Source organism: Dasypus novemcinctus, chromosome 2 (assembly GCF_030445035.2).
Source record: "Dasypus novemcinctus isolate mDasNov1 chromosome 2, mDasNov1.1.hap2, whole genome shotgun sequence".
In the NCBI taxonomy this organism is placed as follows: domain Eukaryota; kingdom Metazoa; phylum Chordata; class Mammalia; order Cingulata; family Dasypodidae; genus Dasypus; species Dasypus novemcinctus.
The window spans coordinates 179,436,845-179,462,548 of NC_080674.1; the positions used below are offsets into that span (position 1 = coordinate 179,436,845).

At 43.9% G+C, this 25,704-nt stretch overlaps 1 protein-coding gene across 1 annotated transcript in view; it reads right to left on the reverse strand.

Annotated features, from left to right (window-relative positions):
- Positions 1-25,704, reverse strand: part of SLIT3 (slit guidance ligand 3) — a 640,577-nt gene that overhangs the window by 160,951 nt on the left and 453,922 nt on the right. Inside the window, 1 exon segment of the mRNA XM_058281983.1 lies at positions 10,077-10,148. Coding sequence (XP_058137966.1) covers positions 10,077-10,148 — 72 coding nt within the window.

Sequence of the window (25,704 nt, forward strand, 5' to 3'; positions counted from 1 at the left end):
TGTAAAGTTTTCCCTCTGGCAAAATACTGGGGATTAAGGGATGATGGGATGAATGGGCTACACAGGCTGGCTTCATTCATTTTTGTTTCCTGTCTGCTAATATAGGAGAAGGGCAGAAGGCAAAAACGATTATAGGATAAAGAGCCAATAGACCTGTTTTCTGGCCTGGTTTTCTACGAAACTTTTCTATGGCTGTGGGAAAGTCACTTAACCTTTCTGGGAGCATTTATTTTTCTCAAAATGAAGTGGTGGGATCAGTTGACCACCAAGGTCTCTCTAGCTTACAATTCTAATCAATGATTCCAACTTGGCTGGGTGGAGCTGGACCTAAAAGGGCATTTCTGGAATAGGACTAGTTTTCCATGTGGCAGTAGTAAGTGGTCATGGATGCCCAGATCTGCACAAAGGCAGAACATCAGGCCAAACTCTGAAAGTTGTAACGAGCCACCACCATGCAGCATTTGAAAATAGTTATGCAGGGCAGCTTTCTTCGTCTATGCAGATACCTGGCTCAGTTTCTGCAGGGCTAAAGGGCCTGCTTTCCTACTCAGCTGCTGCATCTCCAGCTTATGTGTGGAGAGCGGATGGGGGCCCGGATGGGGGTGGGGGGCGATGACAATTTTCTACCGGGTTGGCCTTGTGGAAATCATTTGCAAGACTGAGAGAAGTATATAATTGGGATCAGGAAACTAATTCATGCAGAGAGGATTTTGCTTTGGTGGAGACAGTTTGGGTTCCCATGAAAATGGATCTTTTACAGGTATAAGATACAGATGATTAAATTAAGATAAAGGGCAGAGAAGCAGATGTGGCTCAACTGATAGAGCATCCGCCTACTATATGGAGGGTCCAGGGTTCGATAAGCAGGGCCTTCTGACCCGTGTGGTGAGCTGGCCCACGCACAGTGCTGCTGTGCACAAGGAGTGCTGTGCCATGTAGTGGCGCCCCCAGGTAGGGGTGCTCCACATGCAAGGAGGGCACCCCGCAAGGAGAGCTGCCCTGCGTGAAAAAAGCACAGCCCGCCAAGGAGTGGCACTGTACACACGGAGAGCTGACACAGCAAGATGACGCAACAAAAAAAGATGCAGTTTCCTGCCACCTGATAACACAAGCAGACACAGAAGAACATGCAGCAAATGGACTCAGAGAGCAGACAATGGTGGGGGGGGGGAGTGGAGAGAAATAAATAATACATCTTTCTAAAAAAATGATAAAGGGCAGAATGGAGAGTGAGGGGTGTGGGCAGATATTTCAATGAATTTGCTTTTTAGGAAATACACTGTTTAAACTTTCTTGCTCTTAGTGAATGTGAAATGGCTCAGGATGTTTGGAACAGGCAAGGAGGGAGGTGGGTCTGGTGGGGACTACTAAGATTGGGAGAGAGCACGCTCTGTCTAGATGGGCCCCTGCCACGCAGCCCTAAACCTGCACTCTCCAAAAGGGAGTCATCAGTGATATGTGGCAATTACATTTAATTGAAATTAAATAAAATAAAAAACTTCAGGTCCTCAGTCACAATAGCCACATTTTAAGTGCTCAGCAGCCGCAGGCGGCACACGGGACAGCACAGATAGGAAATACTCCCTTCACGGGAAGTTTCATTGGACGGAATTGCTCTGGACGATTACAAAGCCCCAAGGTGGCAAAGCTTCCGGATGTTCAAGGAAGTTAAAATCATACACGTTCACATAGAATTAACCTGAGTTTCAAGTGTTGGCAACTAATTCTATTTCTTTTTAAAACACTGGGAGCACCAAACAGATTTTTAAAAAAAATCAAGCCCTGCATTTGCAGGCTTCTTTCAACCCATCGGCCAAAAGTCGGGGTCCTCTGACTTACTTATGAATTAAAGAACTTTTCTGTGATTGCCAATGAGTCCCGAAAACCCCTTCCTCCCTCCTCACTATCCCTTAGTCCTGAATGCCTTCACAGACTGGAAAAGGACGTTTGGGCAAGGTGGGCATGTCTCTCCGTTTCCTCCCCCAGCTGTGTGTCTCCGTCACCTTCTCTGTGCCATCCTCCCCTCCTCAAAGTTGATTGGTACTGGGGGATCAATTTCCTGCTTGAGCTTTAGGGGCCCAGTTCTACATTGCCCAGGAGCACCCCTGCCCTTTAGGGCAGAAGCTCTGTTTTGGGAAGGGTCTGACCACCATGTCCTTTGGAGCTCTGCGTCATTTCCCCACTGGCCTCCCTCTCAACACCCCCCAGATCTTACCCCAAGGGAAAACTCTGGAACATTTTTACAAAGACATGGAGCTATTTTTCCATTTCGTTTCAAACAGGACAAAACAAACCAAAAAGATGCTCCCAATCCAAGTTTGTCCAGCCAGAATTTCGGCCCAGAGACCTGAAGGCTGGGGTGTATGGCCCCACGGGGGACAGCAAGCCCCCTTACCTGACTCCTCCTAAGTGCTGCGCATGGAAGTTGATAAGGAGTTTTGTTGATTAAGGTCCTCTGTTGGTGAATAAAAATTCAATTATCTTCACGTCCTCTTCACCCAGGAATGTGCACCAATACATTTTCAACTTCCAAGACTAAACTAGCCTTTGGCTAACAGGAAAATGAAATCAACAGGAAACCACTAGGATCTCCCCCTAAATCTAGTTATGTGAAAGGTTCAAGTTCTGCTTATTTAAATGGGGAAAATTATCTTGTATTTCAAAATAATTTTCACGTTTTCCTTAAACTGGTGTTTCTTAAAAACAAGCCAGCCATTTTACGGGTGCAACTATCATCAAACTTGGAGTCTGGGTGACCATGACGGAGGGGTGTGTTGTGCAGCACAAAAGAGCATTTACAGAAACCCAGTTCCTTTCCTAATATTCTGAGGAATGAATGGAAGTCACTGATATTTTTCACAAAGTGCAATTTTTATCCTGATTGCCTGAACAAATCACAATTTGCAGCACAGTACCAAAAATATATATATTTTGGAGATATTTTAAGATTTTCATTAAGAGATGACAATTCTATATTCAAGCTATGTCATGGCTAAACACCCTGATTCCAAAGGCTATTGAAACAAATAACATGTTTCCAGAGCTCAGAAAAGCCCAGGTGAAACATTTTGTAAATAAATGAAAACAAGTCTCTTCTCTGTTAGAACACAGCAATTTTCACTGTGGCTCTAATTTTGTTCATTATTAAATTAAAAAAAAAAAAACACCACCATTTAAGCTGGAGGAAAACAAAACCAAAGGCAAGGTCAGAAAAGGACTGTTTGAGTAAAAGAGTACATTGTTCAACCTGTAATAAAATAACTCTGAGATAACCACAACCTCCAGTTCACGGTCAAGGCACAGGAAATCTAGCCACTGGGCAGGGGAAGGCTTCAATTCAGTTAATTTCAACTCGATTTTGCTCTGTATACTTCGACACCTACTATGTGCTAGGCTGGGACAAGGGGCCAGAGAGACACAGCAGTGAAACATACAGAAGTATTCACCAACTTCAGTATTTTATGAGCGTTCTGATTGGGCACTTATGTGCCAAGACATGTAATCCACACAACTGGCCCGAGGGGCTGGTGTTACTATTTCCATTTTTAGGTGAGGAAATGAACCTAAGACCACCCAGCTTGGTGAAGCTGGGATTGGCAGCAAGTCCTCGGGGAGTTCAACCTTGGCCTCATACTGCCATGTCTGAAGCAGTTTTCTAGATGGGGACATGGAGCTGAGGAGGCTTAGGTTATAGGTTTAGGTCTGAGTGCTCTACGGGTTGATTTACAAAAAGGAAAAACTATGGCTTCTGAATTTTTCTGGGCCCTTACTCCTACCGGTAATCTCACTAGTGCATGTAAATGTATGTATGTATAGATGTTCTGATATATATATATTCATATATATATATACGAATTTAATTTTTATTTTTGTAGCAATGTGGTTGAATGCAGGGGCTTAGATATGAGGCAGAATTGGATTTGGGTAATGGGAGATTTGTACCCTTGTACTTGCTAGTGTCACTCTGAGCAAACTAACTTTAAGCCTCAGTTTCTTCACTGGTAAAATAAGACCCACCTTGTAAGGCTGTCATGAGGATTTAAATAAGATGCTTCATTGTAATGTTTCGGTGATAGTAGATGCTTAAGAGAATGGAGACTATTATAAAATAGTATTATTAATAACAATAACTATACTGTTAACTGTTAAAATATCATCCTATCATATAATACATTATGATTACTTGTTAATCAGTGCATTTGGTTCCACACACAGATGATGCCCAGTGGAAGTGGAGGACAGACTGCCACCTGCATTAAGCCTTGGGCTTTCTCAAGTGAACCAGCACTGTCCTTGATTATCCCAATACCTGGCGCCCAGCACACCGCAGCTGGAAGAACCCCATGCTAGGAGAGTGAACAAACCCTGGTCTGGACATCAGGACGGCTGTCCATTTATTTTCATTGCCAACTTCTTCTACTAGACAAATGCTTTCTTCTACATTTACTCTTTTGTGGCTACCTGTGTGTTTGGTGGCAGGCCATGCCAGACCAGCCCGTGTATGGTGGAATTACAACTAGACTACAAATGTGGTTTATTTAACTTCTGAATCTCTCTTTGGTAAATGTGGGCTGAGAGGGAGCTAAGTACACAGGTTGACTGAGAGGTCTGGGGAGCAAGAAAAAGGGCAGTGGAGGAGGGCTCTTGCGATAAAGATTTGAAACTGGGTTCATTACTTATTTCTCATCTTCATGTGCTTAAATCTGATCTGGAAGTGCTTGAAGCTCAAAGAGAATCTGCAGGCCAGCTCAATACCTGAGAAGAGAAAAACTTTCCAGAAGCTGAGGCCTGAGATATTCCTGAATGCTTCTGAGGTGTCCTTACTGAGTTTGGGGAGTCCAGGACTGACTTGGTAAGCTCTCTCTCTGTGTCCATTCAACAATTCTGTAAGGTCTGGCCAATTAAAAACAACAACAACAACAACAACGGAAAAACTAGGTTTCTTCCTTTTTGTTTCATCTGTCCATACTCTGAATAATTATTTTCTTTAAACCAGGGCTGCCAGGGCTGGCAGGTAACATCAATGAGTGGGGGGGTGGGTGGCAAAGTGGAGGCCATGTGTCCCACCTAAGGAGGGTAGGCAGTACTCAGCAGAGCCAACTGCTGTAACATGGGAACGTGGGTCCGGAGTTGCCAGAGCTCCTGTTTTTTTTTCAGCGAGGCTGGCAATTTGGATTTTCATGTAAAATATCCCATTTTTTAAATGTGAAATGCTTTTCACTCTACAAGACAAAATAATCTTGTCTGCAGGCCTAGTGTGGCCTGTGTCCTCTGGTTTGTCAGCTCTGGTTTAAAGAGAGCTGAAAGGAAGATCATCACTTGGTTCTGTTGTGGACAAAAGTGTGCCCTCCCCCAACCTGCAAAAGAATACAGGAAAACTTAATGATGGGTTTGAGGGAACAAACTGTGCTTTGGATACTCAGTTTCACCAGGGGTTTCTTCTGAACAGTCTCGTAGCATGGCGGAGACCAATGTGGGTAAAGAACATGGAACTGGGAGTCCAGAATCCCAGGTTCTCATCCCTCTGCTACAGAAAACGTGCCGCGTGATCTTAGGCAAGACTGCTAGCCAAGGCTGGGTTGAGGCAACTCTAAGGAGGAACGTGGCTTCCTCTAGCGCCCGCCCTGCTCTCAATTTCTCTGTGCCTAATCTGAACAATTAGAAGGTTGTCCTGGAGATGTCTAAAGTCCTTCCAGGTCCAGCCCAGGAAAATGTCACCGGATTTCCAAAACTGGTCAGTGACATAAATGGGAGAGAGTGCTTCAACACAGCACATACTGGTTGGTTATCTCCAGCCTTGTTGGAGCTACATGCAATTTAGCTGGTACAAGTGCTGTAGCAAGGGCAGACTCAGGGAGATGAGAGCGTTTTCAGGACGTGTTCCTGACATCTTTGCTCTGGCATTTCTGACAACTTATCTACTCAACCTGTTACTTGTTGTTAGGAGACAATGTCTGAAAACCTTTTTTTCTTCTCCTGCAATACTACTGAAATGAATTAAATGCAATATTTTCTTACTAGGTTTCCTCATTTTTGCTTTGTTTGTCCATACTCTTAACCTCTATTTTCATTAGAGTTAAAACCTTTTCCTGACCCAATATGGCTTGTTGGGAGATGCCTGGGGGGCTGGGTGAAAGGTTGGGCAACCGTACTCGGGGAGAGACTACCAATGATTCCGGACCACACAGTCAGGAATATAATGCCAGCCTATCTGGCTGCAGCATAAACACAACTTACTTAGAGAAAATCTAGTCTATGAGTCCGTAGACGTACACGACATGTGAAAACTCAGGAGCAATGAGAAGGGAATCTGACTCACAGAGAGCCGGGTCCTCAAATATGAGCCTTAAATGCCATTATGAAAATTGGGGTTATATTTGGGGAGGGGCTCTGGAGAAAGGAGTCCCTAAACTGTTGAGCATCAATGTCAATTGGCAATGGCCAGTGGAGAGAACCCTGGGTAACCATGTAAGTCAGTGAGAAAAACAGGATTCATTTCTTTTCTGCATGAGTTGGATTTGCCTTCAACTTTGTGGGGACCATTCAGTGGGTAAAAGGAGTGACCAGGCCAATTTCACGAGTTTGGAGGAGGCTCTGCCGTTCCCTCCGGCAGGCCTGCGAATCACTGAGAGTTTGCCCAGCCCGGGTCTTGGAGGCTATTCACACCATCCTGCAGTGCATGCTGGCCACGCTTTAGGGGAGCTGAATGCCCACGAGACCACTGGCATCACAGGTGCAAAAGGCCGCCTGGGAGAACGGTTGATGGCACAGGCTCTGCCTGGCCTTAGAAATCCTGGCTCTGCTGCTTACTAGTTAAGTAGCTACTTGGGATAATTGAAAGTGATAATAATAACAGCTTCATCAGGTGGTTATGAGGATTCAAAGAGAGAATGAGTGTAAAAGCATTGGGTGCAGTGCTGGAGTCATCACACAATGAGTGCTAGCTATTCTCATTTTCATTCTTTTCATTTCATTGATCATTTTCATTCCAACCCTGTAGTCAAGTGGAAGCCTTGAGAAGTTTCATCCATAGTATGCTTTTATTCTTACTTCATTCTTGGGCTATCTAAAAAGAGGTAGGGGTGGGGGTGGTTTTTTCCCTTTGTCCACTATATTCTGTGCTGGGCATTTCCCACTGGGCACAATAGAAAATATGGTTGGCGGGGAGCGAGGGTTGTCACAGTCTTTTCAAGTCTTGTACCAATTCCTTCCTTCATGTGATCAATGGGTCCCTTCCAGCCTCAGCTCCTAAATTCTCATTCAAGGTAACTGGCCAAACCAAAGTCCACCTCGGACATTTCCACCCACAGGAAGTATGGAACAACTGGATTAGCCTGTGTGAAGCATTTCCACTAGTAGCTGAGGTTGACAAACTTTCTTTATTTTTGAGAGAGCTTTCCATGAGAAAATCATGAGTCTTCCCTTGTTTTCTTCATGTCATTTATTGTCAGAGAGAAAACAAACCTGAAATACCGTATTCTGTCATCTGAATCTGCAGACATTTAAGCTTTAGTTAGTTAAGGATGACATTTCTTGGGATAGGTTCTTTTGAACATTCTCTCTCTCTGAAGAATTTACGGAGTTAATGTATGATGTCCTCACTTACTATTTGTTATTTCATTGTCAAGATTCTTTAGGTGCATAAATTGTGATTACAGACAAGCGTTATAAAATGTCAATGTGTGGATGAGATGTGTAAGGTCGGGGAGGGGGCGCAGGTAGGTATGTTAAATGGAGATGTCGGCTCCAGCCAATTTCAGAATGGCTCACCGTTAAGATTGATGGTTCCAAAGCCGTGTGCCTCTGCTGGAAATTAAAAACCCATGGAATAACTGATTATGATTAATTTTAAGTACTTAGCCTTGTGAAGCCAAATGAGTGCATCTTTAAAACAAAGCTATTGATCTGGCTTTATTTGGACTTGAGAAGATAAACTAATTGGATCCTTTTAGCTCTTGGCAATGAGGGGAATGAGAACTTTTTTTTTCTTTTTCATTGTAGGTTCAAGTTTGAGAGACCTGGTGTATCTGGTCGCTGGAATTTTATTTTAGTAACAAAAATCCAAGGGGATAGGAACACTCCGTTTAGGGTAGGGATTTGATGGGCATGGTAGGGAGAAAGTTAGAAAAGTGGAGGGGCAACATTTACTACTCCTACTTAGTGCAGAAGTTGTTCTTAAATTTGAGGGAGCAGGCTCAGAGAGGTTAAGCTGTTTGACCAAAGGCCCACAGCCTGCAGGATTCCACACCCAGTTATGCCTGACTGCAGAGTCCTTTCCTCTCCCCCAGGCTGCCTTCTCGGCAAGGTGCCGCACCACCACTGCTAGGACAGGCAACTAATACGCAGCTGTCAAGTCGTCACAGCTGTTTTGTGGCAGCTGGTGACTTCCGTTTCCTGGTCCCTTCCCAAGGAATTTTCTCATCTTTCTCATTCTCCCTGGCAAGGGAGTAAAAAGGTGAGATGCTCCTAGCAGCCCTTTCCACAAATGCTTCTTGCAGGCAGGGAAAATCGTGTCTCCCTTCTCAGCCCCAGGCTCTGGATCAGAGAAGTCCTGGGTTACTAAATTTGGGCTGCATCCTCTCCCTAGCAGACATGCATTTGCTGCCAGTTCCGGGGTCAGAGTTTGGGTGAGGCGAGACCATCCATTTTAGGGCTGACAACCTGACCTGCCTGGCTGTGGACCCTGCCTCTTCTGTACCAGGAATTCTCGGCTTTCATCAGATTTCAGCTTGCAGCATCAGCATCCCCTTTTATTTCCCGTGATTCCTCTTGGAATCACCTTCCTCTCAAACAATGTAGAGAAGCTCCTTCCAACCCGACGCTCCTGCCTGCAGGGCCAGGCGAAAAGGGAGGTGAAAGGGGGACCTCTTTTTCCTCCTCCTTCCTTCGTGTACTAAGGGACATTCTGATACAGCCATTCATTTATTTGTTGGGCACTCATTCATTCTTCTAGACATCAAGAAATACAACCCGTGACTATGTAATTTTTTTTTTTTTTTAATTTTCAGGGGGATGCTCAACCAATCCTACTCTCTTATCATTCACTAGATAGAATCATACCATCGGAATTATTTTTAGAACGAAACAATTAGAGAACTTGGAAAGGGTAAGTCACCCCCAAGATAGAGCCACCAATCCCTTCATTTTCCAAATGAGAAACCCGAGGCTTGGAGAGCTGAGGGAACTTGCCCAAGGTCACCCAGCCGATTAGGGGGAAAGTAGGGACGGAACCACAAGCGTTCGGACCCAGGGTCCACTATGCCTTAGTGCCTTCCTCGCGGCATTTCGCCAAATCAGGGACGGCCAGAAGGGTAGCTTTTGGTGAGAACAATTCAACTTTAGTTCCAATGCCCCCAAGATGACTCCCAGCAGACTTCCCGCGCAGAAACCAGGTTTCCTTAGTTAGACTCATTTGAAATCCCAGAGCAGAGAAAGCTAGCTAAACATTTTTCTAGAGGAGGTATTTGGGGTGGGACTGTGGGGAGGGGGCTGCGTCTTCCTGCTGTTTCATTTCCCTGTCACTTTAAGTTTCCTGCTTAAAGTTTGCATGCAGACCCTGAGATGAGATCCCAGGAGCAGTGGCAACGGCTGGACTTTACCAGCTCTTCAGCGACCCCCACCCCCACCCCGTCCTCTGCCAAGGTCCCCTCCTGATTCAGGGTAATTCCAACCGTCCCCTGGGTGCTCACCCTCCGTCATCTCCCCAGACCTGTAACCTGTCTCCTCACACACCCACGCTCAAACAGACTCTCCCCAGGTGCTCTGCCGGGCACCGGGGGGCTACTCCCACCCAGCAACGAGAACCGTGAGAACGAGGGGGAGAAAGGACTCAAGTGAGACTTGGCAGGGAAGCCCAGTTTGCGGGAGGTGAGAAATCACACTTTGCTGCCTGCAAACACTTTGGCCCAGGTAAGCCAGGGGGTTCTCCCCGTTCCCAATTTTAATAGCACTGCAGCACTAGGCAGAGAAACGCATCCACACGGAGCCCCCTGCACACACGCTCTCTCCCTCTCTGCTCTTCGCACGGACACACACACGCACGCACACACAAGGCAGCGATCGCAAAATCAACTCACAGGATCTCCAAATCGCGCAGCGCTCGGAAGGCTCCATCTTCAATGCAGCTGATGTGGTTGTTGTCCAGTTGCCTGTGGAAAAGCAAGGGGAGAGCATGAAGGCTGAGCGGGGGGCAGTGCCGAGGAGCCGGGCAGCCCGGGCCGGGCGTCCCTGGCCCCCGAGCGCCTGTCCCTCCACCCCCTTGCAGGCTCTGCTCGTCCCCGCCAGGAGCTCGCCAGAGCCAGCCTGTCTTCCACGCTGCTCTGTGTCTCCTCTGACTGTCTGGGAGAACTGCACAGACGAGCGCACCAAAGGCTGTCAGGTCTCAGTAAATATTAATTGCGCATTTTTTTTTTTTAGGCAGAAGGGAGTAATTTCATTACATTAGGGCATCCAATCCATTACGAGCTCTTACCGTCATGTCACTGAAACAATTTCATTAAGCTAAAGGCCTGTAAATCATTGGAGGTCACTGCTCTGCCCTCGGTGACCTCCCGGCATGCTTTTTTCCTCTCTGCCTCTCCCTCGTCTCCCTTTTACTGGAAGTTGCAGTCTCCTGCTCTGACACAGTGCTAAATCTCAAGGCTTTATCTGCCCAAGAGCGGCAAGGGTGCATGGGGAATATACCAATTCCAAATTAGACTCAACTAATCTAATTTTATAGTCTTTTTATTATTCTAAGCACCAAACGTCTGTGGTGGTTTGATGCCTCCCTGCATTGCTATGGGGCCCATCTGGTAGGTCATTCTATTGAAGCATTTTCTGACTAAATACAGATTCCCTCAAACTGCACCAACCATCATCAACATTAAAGAAATCCATTGATGGAGGCGTTCATGACGGGGAAAAAAGGAGTATCGTTATTGCCTTAAAGATGTACCACTTAAATTTAAATTGGGAAGAATTAAATGCACCTATTTCAGGCCTCCTTTTTTTTTATTTTTTTATTACCCTTTACACCTTATGAGAATGAAAATAATGTCTTTTAAAAAGACAAACATTTTAGCTGGGGACTGAGGTATTTTGGTTGAAGGATAACAGCTGGAGGCATACTATCTACATCAAAAATATATGCTGTGTAAATCAGGACATTTACCATGACCACATCCCAACTTAAATATTATAAATATTTATATATAACCTGTTCGAGTTCATAAAAAAAGATATGGTAGAGAAAAAAGGTTATTAACAAGCAGTCTGTCTATTGTACTTTGCCTGCAAAGCGCATTACCGTTTTTGGGAGGGTTGACGGAAAGAAGTGGCACTGTATGGAAAAACTCTCTTATGGACTCCTTTTCTTTTGTTTCAGGAAAAATGAGCCCCTGTCAGGTGAAGGGGTTTCCTGTACCTATTTAGATTTAGAACTTTTGCTAATTTATGCCAACACAACTCTCGGCGAAAGATGTGGCAAAGTAACGCTCACAGAGGGCTTTTAAGGAAGGAGGAATGTGGAATTAAAATGAAAATACCATTATCATTTTAAAAATATACAGATGAAGGATTAAATAAATGCCCACAAGTGAAACACCTATCACCAGAGGATGAAGTAATGGGCTCCTTTGCCATTTTATGGGAATCACATCATCCCAATAGATGCTCATGACACAAGATTTAGACATTTGGAATTTTAAAAATAAGCAGGCAATGGGTATCTCAAGAAGTGGAAGCACTCTTAGACTGATGAGTTTCATATGTAGTGGTCAAAGCTCCTGCTGATGCCCACAGCAGGGCATCTCACTATTCTATAGGATGCCCTTCTTAGCATGAGTTTGCCAAGTGTTTTTTCCTGGGTTTCCTTTAAGTGTAGGGTCTGCCGATTCCCTGCAGAAGTTTTATTAAGGCAGCCTAGTACTGCCACACAGCTTCTAGATTTATCATCAGTGTAAGGGCCAATGAATCAACAACCCCTGCCCCACGCCAAGGCCACCAAACCTTACCAAGCAGAAATGCAGTGGAGTTGGCTTTTGGCTCCAAGAAATTGTTCTATGAACATGCTGAATTCGGCAAAAACAGCACCGTCTGCCTAAGTTGAAAAGTATCTAAATCATCAAATTGGGAAGGCTGTGGTGGTGGGTAGAGATGGTAATTTGTGGTGCATCTGCTTTTGTGCAGACGTTTTGGAGAAGTCCTGATTATTTATTGTTGGGTTTATGAAGCATTTTCCTTTTCCTTTTTGAGAGTACCAGGAACCAAACAGGATACGTTAAATGTTCAGAAGTTTACATTGAGAGAATGAAATCTGCAGGGGAGAAGAGAAGTCATAGAACGAACCTAGAAACCTGAAGTGATGGAAGAAGATTAAGGGGAGAAATAGGAGGAAATGGACAAAAGACTTTTTAAAAATCCTCTACTCAACGTCGCCTCAGGGTACCTGCAACCCAGGGAAGTGATGGAGAAAAAGAGTCTTTGCAGAGGGCTCTGGTCATTTTAAAGTCAGGACAGTTGTCTGTCTGATGCATTATTAATTATGTGATTTTAAGATATTTTCTGTTGGCAGCACACATGACACCTAGTTATTTATTAGTAATGGGGAAAACGGAGCTTTAGTATAAATATAAGCATCTCCGTGCATGCGTGTTACAGACTACTTTAAAGCATACAAAATGTATCAAAATTTAAAATATTTATGTGTAAGTGTGCTGCTCCAGAAGACATTTATTAAAACCAGGATTGGCTACTTTCATTGGGACCACAGATAAGCTAAGCAAGAATAATATTCAGCCTTGATAGTCTGAGTCAAGATAGAGCATGAGGCGAGTCTACAGCCCTGAGATGCCTACAAGGGGCCAGCAGGGCAAAGGAAAACTGTGGCAGCTACTCCACTTCTCAGCTCTTCTATCTTCATGCACTGTGCATCAGAGTGTTCATAAAAAGCCCAATTAATTGTCCGCGCTCATCCCTGATACCTCATGCAAATAAACGGAGGCTCTAAAACAAAGAAAGAACACGCTCTGTTCGGAAAAGGTTTCGTTTTCTTTCCAAAACTATAGCTAAGAGACACAAAAGTTAGTCCTGAAGCAGAAGAATTAGGAAGTGAAAAACACAGGACCAGCATTTCCCTGAGGACATTGGCATCGAGTGCTACTTAACAGAGAGAATCTTCCTGACTTGGTGGTTTGCTTTCCTGGGGGGTGATGGGACTGGAAGCCGCCAACGTGTGTTCTAAGTTCTCATGTCGACGGTCCATATTGGGCTTTTGAAAGGACTCGTTCAAAGACCCTCTCAAAAAAAAAAAAAAAAAAGCCTGCAACAAGTATACCATCACTCTGTAAGCCAGTGTAAAAAGAATTTTGGAAATATGCAAAGAGAACTCAGCAGTTCTTAAGATGCCTGAGAAGCTCTCTTCTGATTTCTCCTGGCAATAAGTTTACTTTCAGGAAGCTGCGTCTGGGTCCTTTCTTCTTACCACGCAAAATACCTGACCTCAGTGCCGGTATTCTCAAGTGGTCATTAATAATCGCAGAAGAAGCCTTTCTACTGGAAGTGTGCAGGGGCTGGGTCCAAACTGTGCAGAAGAGAAGCTGTCAGTGACGCACCACACCATCCTGCTGTGGCCCTCTGGCCCTTCTAAGAACAATGAATAATGACGGAACATGCCCTTTATGCCTGCGTGGAGCTCCTCTTCCAGGCTGCCTGTCTTCCGTGACATAGACCCCATCCCCAAGGAGCACTGAGGAAGGAGACTTGGGATAAAGAGAAATGTGAATGGGCCCAGGAGCAGGAAGCCAGTGGACTCAGGAAAGACCAGCTCTGTGTTGGAGGCAACTTGGATTGTCCTCTAGTGTATACAGAAGACAATATTTGATTTATACTCTCCTGCCTCTGAATAAGCTGAGAAACCCCCAAACCAACGTTGTTCATGATATGAAAATAATGGCTCTAATTTCCTTGGGAAGCTCAGATTTCCGCAAACAATGCAAGGGCTTAGAAGGGTACCAGAGTCCATTTAAAAAGGAATCCTCAGTCGAGAATTAAACACGGGATCCCTGAGAAGAGCTTTCTGACTACTGTATTTTTATGCTCCGAGAAGATAAACAAGTCAGAAAAGAAAGCCAGCATGAGTAAGGACTTAAAATAATCTCCACAAACAGCAGACATGGAGATAGATAGCACTTTCGTAACAATTCCTGTTCGTAAGCATAATATGCTCCCATTATCGCAATTATTTCTTTCAACTGCATAACTGAAAGAGGATAGAAATATTTTTGTGGCTCAAAAAAAAAAAAAAAAAAAAAAGGAACGCAGTATTAAAAACAATCTACCTAGCTCCCAACAAGAACAGCAAAGGAGAAAAGAGAAAAAAATACTATTTCATGATTTCAGTGATACACTTTAGTCCGATTGAGAAATACCTTGAAAACAGTAATCTCCAGAAACAGGCTTGGTATATCTGGGAGAAAGTAAAACTCACAACTAGTCATCTAGATGCCAGGTCTGCACACTGGGGCACCTCCAGGCCGGTTTGCTTCTCCTCCAGTTGTCCTGCCCCCTACCCTCACCCCCACTTCTCCCATCAGTGGGATGAATGAACAGCCTCAGGGCACTGTCACTCCCGGGGCCCAAAATCTAGCAGCAGCGTTTGGCTCTAAGACTGCAGCTAAAGTTGCCGGCGTCTTTCTCAAGCTACATGGGAGAAGCAGCGAAAGTCCAGAACCTTTTGGAGTTTGCTAATTTCTGAACAAAGCAATCTACACAAAATGTCCAAAATAGGCCAATGACTCGTGCATGAAATTCAAGAGTGAAACCTAACTAGAAATTCAAAGCTAGTTTATGGTCTCAGAATCTAAAAATTAACTAGCCCCAAAAAGTAAGTGAGTATTCTTAGATGTTCACACTGTATTAGGTACTTGGGTACAATGAAGTAAAAGCCACCCTTTGAAAATATTTAGAAGTTTACCATCTGTGGGTTTTCACATGTCGATTATCTTTAAAGGAATAAAAGAATTCCAAAACCAACCTAATTTGAATTCGTTTTTGATGAAATGTATCTGTTCATACACATTCATATTCCAGGTGTACTTCTTTTTTTCTAGATCAAGGCGAAATAAAACGCTGCAACTCTTAAACAAAAATCCTGGGGAATCTCTGATTTCATGAAATAAGCCAGAAGACAAAACATCAGATAGCCTCGATATGCTATTTCTTTTCTCCCCATTATCCAATCACCCTTTAAACAGAAAACAAGAAACCCGGTAACTGCTTCTGAAGGTTTTTATTTTATTTTATTTTCTAATGACAGCTTAAGATTCTAAAAAAAAAAAAAATCATTATTGAAGAACAAATTATAGAAGCAATTGTCTGTTCCTGGCTGGGGTCTTAAAACAGAAAAGAAAAAAATTCAACTCAAGGTTATTTTAACTGGCAGAAGGAAAAAACCTTATGTTCAAAAGAAATGCATATACTTCATATAATTGAGAACTGGTCACACTTTGTAGGCAAATCAAACACTTGATCTAAGCCACAATTTGCTAATGAAATGTCACTACTTCTCATCATTAAGGAGCTACTGTAATTCCACACTAAAACAACATCTCAAATGAGCAAAAAGAGGTGAATCTATTATTTTGCACATTTTGAACACTTGCCCACCAGACCCAAGAATATATGAATATAGATATGTTTACTGGTCCATGAATTATTTAAGTATCGTCAAAGATCCCTGACCAGAGAACTGACAACTTTATACCTATTTTTCCTGTATACATAATTACATGTAACATCTCTCCATTACATGCATGTAAATGCAAATATATATTATAAGATAGGTAAAGTAAGTGATTGTTGACCATTGAAATTTAATGCGTGTATCCAGGCATATTTATAGAGGTATTTAGATAATTAAGCGACTGTTAGCATTTCAAAGACTTCGACCAACCAAACCTGCTTTGTAAAGGACAGAATCCTAGGTTAATTAAATCTCTGACCAGAATATCCTGCCTAGGACTTAGTTAAAAATTGAAGCATGAATCTATTTTAACAAGCATCATTATGCATATTTTGCCTCATGGCCAGTGTAATGCCTTTTATTTAGGATATATCATATTGCTGATCCAAATATGCAACTTCTCAGCAGAATAACTGCATCCATCTCTACTAGGAGCTTCCGAGTTCTATAATAATGTAAAACACAGATGATGGATTAATAATAAAAAGGCACACCAGACCTTGGAGAATAAAGGGGTGTTTTACATATCGCTGGGAAATATCAATAACTCCACTTCTGTGTTTACATAGTTTCTGCGTGTTGGGGATTTGTGAAAAAAAATGTAGAGAAAAAAAAATCCCTGCAAACCAACCAATCATTAAGGATAGTTATTGAAGAAAAGCTGAGCGCCCATTTAATTTGGGCAAGTTTAAATTTGAAATGAATTTCTGGTATTTCTAGACAAATCTAATATTGAAAACAACAACAACAAAAGAAGAATAAAAAGAAAGCAGCAAATCAAAAGAACTAACGAAAACACCCCCTATTCGCAATGAGAGAGCTTCATTTGTTTTCCAGCAACTTTTAGTCCAAGGGAGTAAAATGGAAACTTGGTTACTGTTGACAAAATGTGCTCTCATGTTTTGAGGGTGGCCTCAAATCCCCTTGTTTCTCGTGCCAACCTGGTATTAGACCAAAGGAATTTATTTATACCTAGGGTGACCAACTCATTAAGGCTTGCCTGGAACTTTCCCTGTAATTTAGCACTGAAAATTTCCCCTCTTGTGCCGGGAAACCTTTCCGAGCAAACCAGGATGGATGGACACCCTACCCTACCCCTGGGGCGGGCACAGCTGTGAGCGGATTTATTCTGAGCACATTGTTCCTTCACATGGTGTCCCTAAACCTTACAACGACTGTTGGTTCACAAGCAGGTTTCAGTCCCACGGGCTCTGAAAGGCTCTTCTCCAGACCCTCTGTCAAATGGGCTGTTCTTTTATAAACATGCCTACAAGGAGGCAGGTGGGAGCTGCAAGAGTTGCTGAAATGTTCTAGTGTGAATTCTCGACCGCCCTAGCTGGGGATGAAAATCTTTTTGTAAGAAGTATCCGTGCTTTACTCGCCGGCCTTGCTGATGTCATGAATACTCAGAGGCCGAACAAATAAATGGCCGTCTCCATAGCGATTGGGGTAGCTTTGTGGTTTCCCCTAGTTACACTCAGGAGCGATAACCATCTGCGGTTCCTCCTCGGCAGAGGCTCGGGCTGGGAAGGGGAGTGAGGACCAGGGAGCATGAAATGTGCTTTTGTTAAGCAGCGTGGAAAGTTATCTCCTGCATCTCTATTTTTCACTCCTTTTTTCTAAATCAAGCAGCACAAAGTGAAGTGGGGTTCTCCCCCCACCCCCATGCTCCCACCTAGGGGGCTTTCAAAATAATTTCTCCGTTGGACTCTAAGAGATCAGCTCTACTAGCCGTGTGAATGTAACAAGTACGTACATGCTAAGGCAGAGGTATTTCTTCCTAGACAGGAAAGATCGAAGCAGCTGCAGGCGCCCAGGTGGGATGCTGGTTTTCATTCAAATACAGGATCCTGTGCAGCAAGCTGCACCCAGCCCGAGCGTCTCTCCCTGACAAAGCAACGAGGCTGCAGGGCAGCAGGGCTGGATGGCCTCTCTCCTTAACCCTCAAAAGGCCTTTGTTTCCTTTTAAAAGAATCACAGGATCTCCCACTAGAAATTTAACTAAGACCTCCCTGAATTTACTCTTCTTTCTAACCCATACTAACCCTTGGAGACCTTCAACATTTGCTACCCATTCTTCGTAAAAGGAAAGCGCAGGGCTCCTGTAATTTCTGTGTGAACGAAGGGATTCTTATTTATGTCCCCACGTCTCAGTTTCTTTATCTGTAAAAGGAGATGATATTTAGCCCAAAAGGAAATTTCAAGTCTTAATGAAGTATATGCACTCTGAAAATATATTTGTGTGTTAATTTTATTTACTTTAAAATAAAAACAGGAATCTGTTTTTAAAAAGTCTCTAGGGTCTCTTTCAGCTCCTAGTTAAAGGACTTCAAATCAATTTCTCATGAGATTCTTAGAAGTTGCTGTTATTTGATTCAGATCCTTCTGTAATTTGAGCCGATCCTTTCTCCCTCATCTCAGACCAAGTAATCTATTATTTGAGATATTCAATATATCCTTTCTGGACTGAGGGCAGTAGTTCAGACTCATATGCTTTTTGTACTTCTCCAGCAGATATGAGATTGAACTATAAGAAGTCACCAAAAAACCCATACTAAAGAAAATAATTTTTTTCCCCTCTTCCTGGAAGAATGATGTCAATATATATGGGCACATATTCACAATTCCCAAAGGTGAGAACCACTAAGGAGGGTGATTGCAAAATTTAACTTCATTTCTAGCTGACTGTTTAAATGAATAACCAGTCAATAATGTAGAGAGAACCTAAAAATGTCAAATGTCATACCAGGAGCTATTATAGGCTATGTAAATAACCCCTGCCCTTAAGAAGTTTATAGACGAGAAAAGTCTTAACGTTCCCTAATCTGTATGCAAACCTTCAATGACTCCCTGTGGCTATACCACAAATTGTCCCACGACAACCACAGTAAGAGCAACACAACCACAATAATAGGTGCACATACCCTTTACTCACCACTCCATTTATTAGGTGTCTAGCGTTTGAGCTCCTTCCATATCTTATCTCAGTTGGCTCTCACAATCACGCAATCCCTATTTTATGGAAGAGGTATTGGATGCTACATCCTAGGTTTGGCTTTGAATCCAAGTCTGTCCAGGCTCACAATGACTCGGGTGGCTGCTTCTGAGAAGACAGTCCCCTCAAGGCCCTCCAAGTCTCTTCCTCCCCTCCCCTCTATACAAGATGTCAGTGCACGAGTACTTTGACATTCCCATGCCTTGTTTATGCTGTCCCTCCCCACCCCCCTGCCCCCCATCTGGGGAACCCCTTCCATCCTTAGAGCTACATTTTCTTTGAAACCTGCATAGATTGGGCAAAATGAGCTAAATGCTCTCTCTAAACTCTCCTGACCCTCTGCCCATCTCTTCACTAAGCATTTATTTCATAGCCTGAGGACTAGAGGAAAGACCCGAGGAGGCTGTGGTTCAGCGAGGTAGTGCAGCGTCATCCACAGAACTCAGCCGGTACACGAAAAAGTCAGGCTCAAACCCAAGTCCTCCTGAGCCCGGAGCCTCAGGGCTTAGCCAACATGTCATTTCACCTCTCTTTTGGATTTCTTTTTTTTTTTTTAAAGATTTATTTTTATTTATTTGCCCCCCTTCCCTTCCTCCCGCCCTGTTGTTTTTGCTGTCTGTGTTGTCTTCTCATTTTCTCTCCTCTAGGATTCACTGGGATTCGATCCTGGAGACCTCTGATGAGGAGAGAGTTTCCCTGTCGATTGTGTCACCTCAGTTCCTGGTTTCTGCATCGCTTCACCTTGACTCTCCCCTTGTCTCTCTCTTAATGAGTCATCATCTTGCTCCGAGACTCACTTGAGCAGGGAACTGGCTCCCCACGCGGGGATTAGCAAGGGCACTCAGGCGGGCACTGACTCACCATGCAGGCACTCGTGTGGACACTGGCTTGCCACGCGGGCACGCTTTCTCTTCTTCTTCACCAGGGGGCCCTAGGGATCGAACCCCAGTCCTCGCATATGGTAGGTGGAAGCTCCATCAGTTGAGCCACATCTGTTTCCCTCTTTTGGATTTCAAAGTGCGAAGATAGGAGCCTAAAGTTTGATTATGTGGCCTGGACTCAGTTTTCTTAGTTGGGAAGAGGCTGGTAGCAAAGGTTAGGCTCTGGTCTTGGCGTTTGTCACTGGGACCCAGTTGCTGTCATTGGCCTGCAAGAACTCTTCTCCAGAAGATGGTAGGTGTGGGCTGCACTGACTGTGCCCTCTCCTTTTCCCTCATGCAGTGACTCCCAGTCCATTGAACTTTTAGGGTTGCTCAGGAAAGCGGACTGATTTTAGCTCCAGTACCTGAGGCTCATGGACAGGTGCCTACACCTGAGGAGATGCTGCAGTTCCAGGCCACCTAATGCGCTCTGACTGGAGACCTCCTAACGGAGTTGCCCCCATGAGGTGCTTTCTTGGGCGGGGCATGGCACTTCCAGAGAAATGGCTCTCTTTGCTCAAGGCAAGCTGTTAATTGCACAGACTTTTCATCAGTCTTTCCTGGGCTTGTCTTCTCAAAGTGTACAAGCACCGGGTCCCCAAACAACCAGGCAGCGTTAAGCAGATGGTGTACAAGGATGTACGGGGTCAGTGGCCATTAGTGAGGCGTCACTCAGGTACCTTTGTGACAGTGGAAACCAATTAAAATGTGTCTTGTAAGCTCAGTGTAACTGGGATATCAAGGCCCCTGTAATTAACTGCTGAAAAGGGGGCATCAAAACTCAGCAACACAGGCAGTGCTGATAACTACATTCAATCCAGCTAATGCGCAGTATTGAAATACTCCGGGAAAGGCTAGCGTCTTGTTCTTCTTTACTGTTGCTGTCGATAAATAATGACGCAGGTGGACTCATCAGCGTCTGTCTTGCTCACTACTGCCCCTGCCCCCACAGTGCCTGGCACCCAGGACAAATCCCAGGGGTCCCAGTGAGATGCCCACTAGGACAGCTATCTTTTTTTTTTTTTTTTTTTTAAAAAAAAGGAAATAGCCAGTGTCGGTGAGGATGTGGAGAGATTGAAATCCTAATACATTGCTGGTGGGGACAGAAACTATTGCAGCTGCTGTGGAAAACAGTTTGGCAGTTCCACAAGTTAAACACAGAAGTACTATGCCACCCAGCAATTCCAAGGTATAGACCCCAAAGAATCAAAAACAGGTGTTCAAACACAAAACTTGTATATATATGTTCATTGTAGTACTATGTACAATAACCAAAAGGTGGAAACACCCCACATGTGCATTGGTGGATGAACGGATAAACAAAATTTGGCTTGTACATATCATGGAATATTATTCAGCCACAAAAAGGAATGAAACGGACTCATGATACAACATGGAAAACCTCAAAAACATTATGTTGAATGAAAGAAGCCAGACACAAAGGGTCACATATGTATGGTTCCATGAATATGAAATATCCAGAATAGGTAAATCCAAGGAGACAGAACACAGAATGGTGGTTGCCAGGGCCTGGAGGGCTGGGGGGATAAGTGATTGCTTTAATGGGTGTGGGTTTCCTTTCAGGATGACGAAAATATCTGAACTAGACAGATGGTGGCACACCATGGTGAATGTGCTAGATAACAACAAATTTTCCACTTTAAAATGGTTAATTCTATGTAACATGAATTATACCTGAGACCAAACAAAAAACCCTAGGCATTCTCTCTGCCTGGAGAGCCCGCACCAAATCTTGGTGTGTATTTCCAATTTTTTCCCCCATTTCTCAGCAAGCTCTGTTCTTTCCCCCATTTCCCAAATAAATTCTTTTTACTAGCTGAAAAACAAAAACAAAAACAAAACCGAGGGGTCAGGGGCTCGTGCTAATTTCCCTGCACCGTGAGAGAGAGAAGCAGGGAAGCCGAGAGCCAGATCTTAGGCCAGGCAGGATGGGGCAGCAAACCCAGTTCTGTCTGGATGTGAGGAGAAATGTCTTGGCATCTGAAGAGAAATGAGAATGAAGGAGCGAAACATGGGAGAATTTAATCCACCTACTTCGGGTTATTTATATCAAAGTTTAAAGCCCTAAACCTGGTTTCTTCCCCCTAGCTTGCTTTGGAGATATCCACTATCCACTGAGGAAAAAATAGTTAACAGTTTAAGCAGAGAGAATGGGGACAGTAAACTTGTTGGAAGGAAAAAAAAACCAATCATTTCCTAGACTCCCAAGTCAAATCTAGAATGCTGTGGGACTAGCCACTATTTTGCATTTTCCATCACCACTCCCTGCTCTCTGTTGTACCCGACACAGGTAACTCCCTGGATTCTATTTGCATTTCAGAAGCTGAGGTCCTCATTTTTCTTTTTAGCGATTCCTTGGGTGGGTTCTTATCCCGCCCTCTCGGAGAAAGCTAGGAGAGAGCCTGGCTTTTATCCTCAGGGTAATGAGGGAAGCCACAGCCTCTAGACAGAAAGTCTTCTCTGCCAAAGGCTGGGGTCTGGGCAGATTAAGGGAGCCCCAAGAGAAGATGGGGGTGAAAGGCTGGGTAAAATGGCAAGCCATTTCCCGGCTTGTCTCCATATTCTCACAGGATTATGTGGAGCAGGCACTTTGGACTTAGAGAGCTTAATAAATCCAGAAAAGACTGACAGGAAACAAGAGTTAAGAAGGAGAGCTCAAGGCCAGAAGGACCCACCGAGAGGGTTCCCACAGGCCACCAAGAAGAGGGTCAGCTCTACCAATCAGCTTCTGTGAGCCGAGCAAATGCTCCTGGCTCTCCTTTGCAGCTACTGCTATATAACTGGCCACTGAAAGCTTGAAGGTTTCCAATTCCTCCTCTGTTTCCAGAAGGGAAAATAAGGACATTGCTCACCCTGTAGAACTGAGGCTGAGAGGTGCTGACTTGGAGGAAAGAAAGAAAAGAGTGATTTTCTTTTTCTCATTTGCCAGCATTAGAGTTTTACCAGTGATAGTGTAGTTGCGTGAAAAAAAATAAAAAGTTTGCACAGGAATCAGATGACAAGGATCTTTGACCCTGTCGGGTTGTCAACCAGTCTCTCTGGGCTAACATTTTCCTATCAGGCATACAAAGATGTGGAATAGATGATTTCTAAAGGCCCGCTCCAGAGCTTCTTGGGGTTGCAGAGTTTGAACCCAGCCCCTGAGTTCTCACTTGGGGTTTTTCTCACTTCGTTATTACAGGTCCTATCTGAGAAGTTAGGAAAAAATTTTCTTGCGTGTGCAACATGGTGAGAATGTAAATAAGAGGTTCCTCTTTCTTGCTTGGAAGAGTCAAGACATGAATTCTTCCTGCCATGGATTGAAGGTCTGTACAGGTTGGAGAAAAATGCAAGAGTGAACAAATGTGGTATTAACTTTTACCAAACTGTTCCTTGGAAAACCACCAAGCCCAGTCCCAGCCAGGAAGAGATGCTTGTGGCAGTTCTCCAGCAGGACAAGATCAGCTCTTTAGTCTAAGCTTCTAGGCAGTTACAGGGTTAGTAATAAGGAGATGATGGACTACTGTCTCCTCGAAAAGTCCTCAGTTCTATCATGACTCAGAAACAATGTGTCTCTCCCTCCCACAAGTCACAGAGACAACTTTTTAAAGGACATTCAATTATTTTTTTTTATAGTGGCCTCAGAACCCTAAGGCTCCCCCACATCAACTGGGGGACTGGCAAAATGAGAGGCATCTGAAAGTGGGGGAACACAGCGCTCTTAAGGCAGAAGAGAAAGTTCTTCCTGGGTGATATCCCCAAGTTGCGTGAGTAACTAAGAAGTTCCTAAGAGGTGAAAGGGCAGAGCAGAGGTCTTCTGGAACTTTCCTCAATATTTAGCAGTAAAGAAATTAGAAATGGGACTTACCTCCCACTCCCCCACCCCCACCCCCAGTGTAAAAAATAACCTTTGGACTTCCAATTCTCTCTCTGGTAAGCGCACTCCTACTTTCTCATGCCAACTAAAGGCTAGTTCCTTCACAACCCTCAATTTGGGAAAAGCAAGCCCCTGTCAACTTGTTTCTAAGAAAAAAAAATTATCATTTCCAGATCAGAAGTGCTATTTTGACAATCATCCAAACTCCACCTGTATAATATCCCAGCCTTTGTCCACAAAATCCCTTAAAGTAGCTTCACCTATTTTTTTGGGTGCTCAGTTTTCTTAGCCCCTCAACTATTTGTAACCTTCTGTACCCTTCTATACCCTGTGTTCTTTCTCAGTGGGTGCAAACGAATGAGCTGCAATTTTCTCCCTAATTCTATTCTTTTTTCAAAAAAAAAAAATTCCTCTGTAAATTCATCATCCAAGGTTTCACTGTGCCATCCTGGGAGTAGCTTTAGGACACAAGACATCTACACCATCCAATACACTTTGGTCCCTTTGCCCCTGGCCAGACCAGGGGTGGGGGTGAAACGTTGAGGGGGGTGACCCCTTCTACTGGTCTTTTCTAAACAGAGGATGAATGAAGACAGGAATGGGGTGAATCCAGTAGTCCTGCCACATTGAGTGATCCCATCTCACAAGACTTCAAAACTGAAAAGTGTGAACCATCTGATCAGATAACAAGGGCTGGACAATTAGAGCTAATATTTCCTTTACCTGTGATGGATAGCCACTTTGGAAACATTTCCTGTCCTCAATTTTCCTAGGGTCAGCATTGCAATGGAAGAGGGGGTGGGGAGATGGGGGGTCTGTTTTGGTCTTGTTGGTCTATACCAACCCCTCCAAGAAGAGAGCAGCTCCAGAATTGTCTCTGTACAAAAGGTTTGCATTAACTGTAATGAAGCAAATGACAAAATCAATAAAGCGGGAATTGCGCGGCTGTCATAAAGATGATGTAAATCCAGGGTTCACGATGGTTATGAAGCTATTTAGAATTGTAATTAAAACCAGCACCATTTTTTTCAAGATAAAAGCCCCTTTGACAACCATAAATGCAAGCTACAGGAAATTTTCAACAAATATATTCAAAATTAATGTATGGCACAAAGATGGCATAAATTAACTGAGGATAATCCATAAGCCCAGGCTTCAGAATGTAAGAGCACTGAGTAAAGAGATTTCGATTTCATGTTTGGTTTTCAAGCATTGTGGTTTTCAATTTTAATCAAGTTAAAGCTTGACAGAGCACTTAGAGGCTCTGAATGAATGGCATTTTTCTGACAACTACTTTTCAATGCGACTAAAAGTGCTGTCTCTGTATTTACCCAACTTCAGAGCTGATGGCATTTGCTATTTTATGCATCCCTCATATTTCAGAAAAGAATCTAGAAGTGTGCGTGTTGGGGTATGTCTAGAAGGAGACGTTTCATTAGGAGTGGGAGCAGGACGGTGGTGAGGAAGGGGATGGGATACCCAAGCTTTCCAATCCAATCCTTGGACTTCCTTTCTGAGCCCTGACTCCAAACTGTAACATGGAGCTTTCTCGGAAAACATCCACTTACCTAACATATCTACCTACTTACCTGCCTACCAGCCACCTACCTTCAGACCATTGCGATTTGCCTTTCGGTCATTAACGATATCAACTATGACGGACTTCAACCCTGCGCCGGGACATTGCAGCCCTCTGGCTGATTATGACTGTGGACTTTGTAGAATGTCAGTGCTGGAAGTGATCTTAGAGATCATCAGGTCCAAGTCCATCGTTTCTTACAGAAGGGGAAAGTGAGGCTTAGAAAGAGGAAGACTCACTTAAAATCCTGCAGATAATATTTGGCAGAGTAGTCAGGACTGGATCACTGAGCCCCTAGGTCACACTGCTTGGGAAGAGACAAGTGACAAATGATACACCAGTGAACAGAATAAGAGAGTAAATGATGATTGAATGGTATCGTCAAGTCTGAAAAATGTCACTGGAATTTAGGGATGCTTGATCTTTTCAATCTATTTTGGGCTCCAAGCATGGCAGGGTGGGTTGGGGATGGCAGTGGGTAGAACTTGAGTTTCCCAGGAATTTGCGATAGCCTGGTTCTGATCACAATCTTTTCAACTGCCCGAATGACCCGGGCAAGTTAAATCTGCACTTTTCTTTTTAAAAGGTGGTACTGGTGATTGAACCACGAAC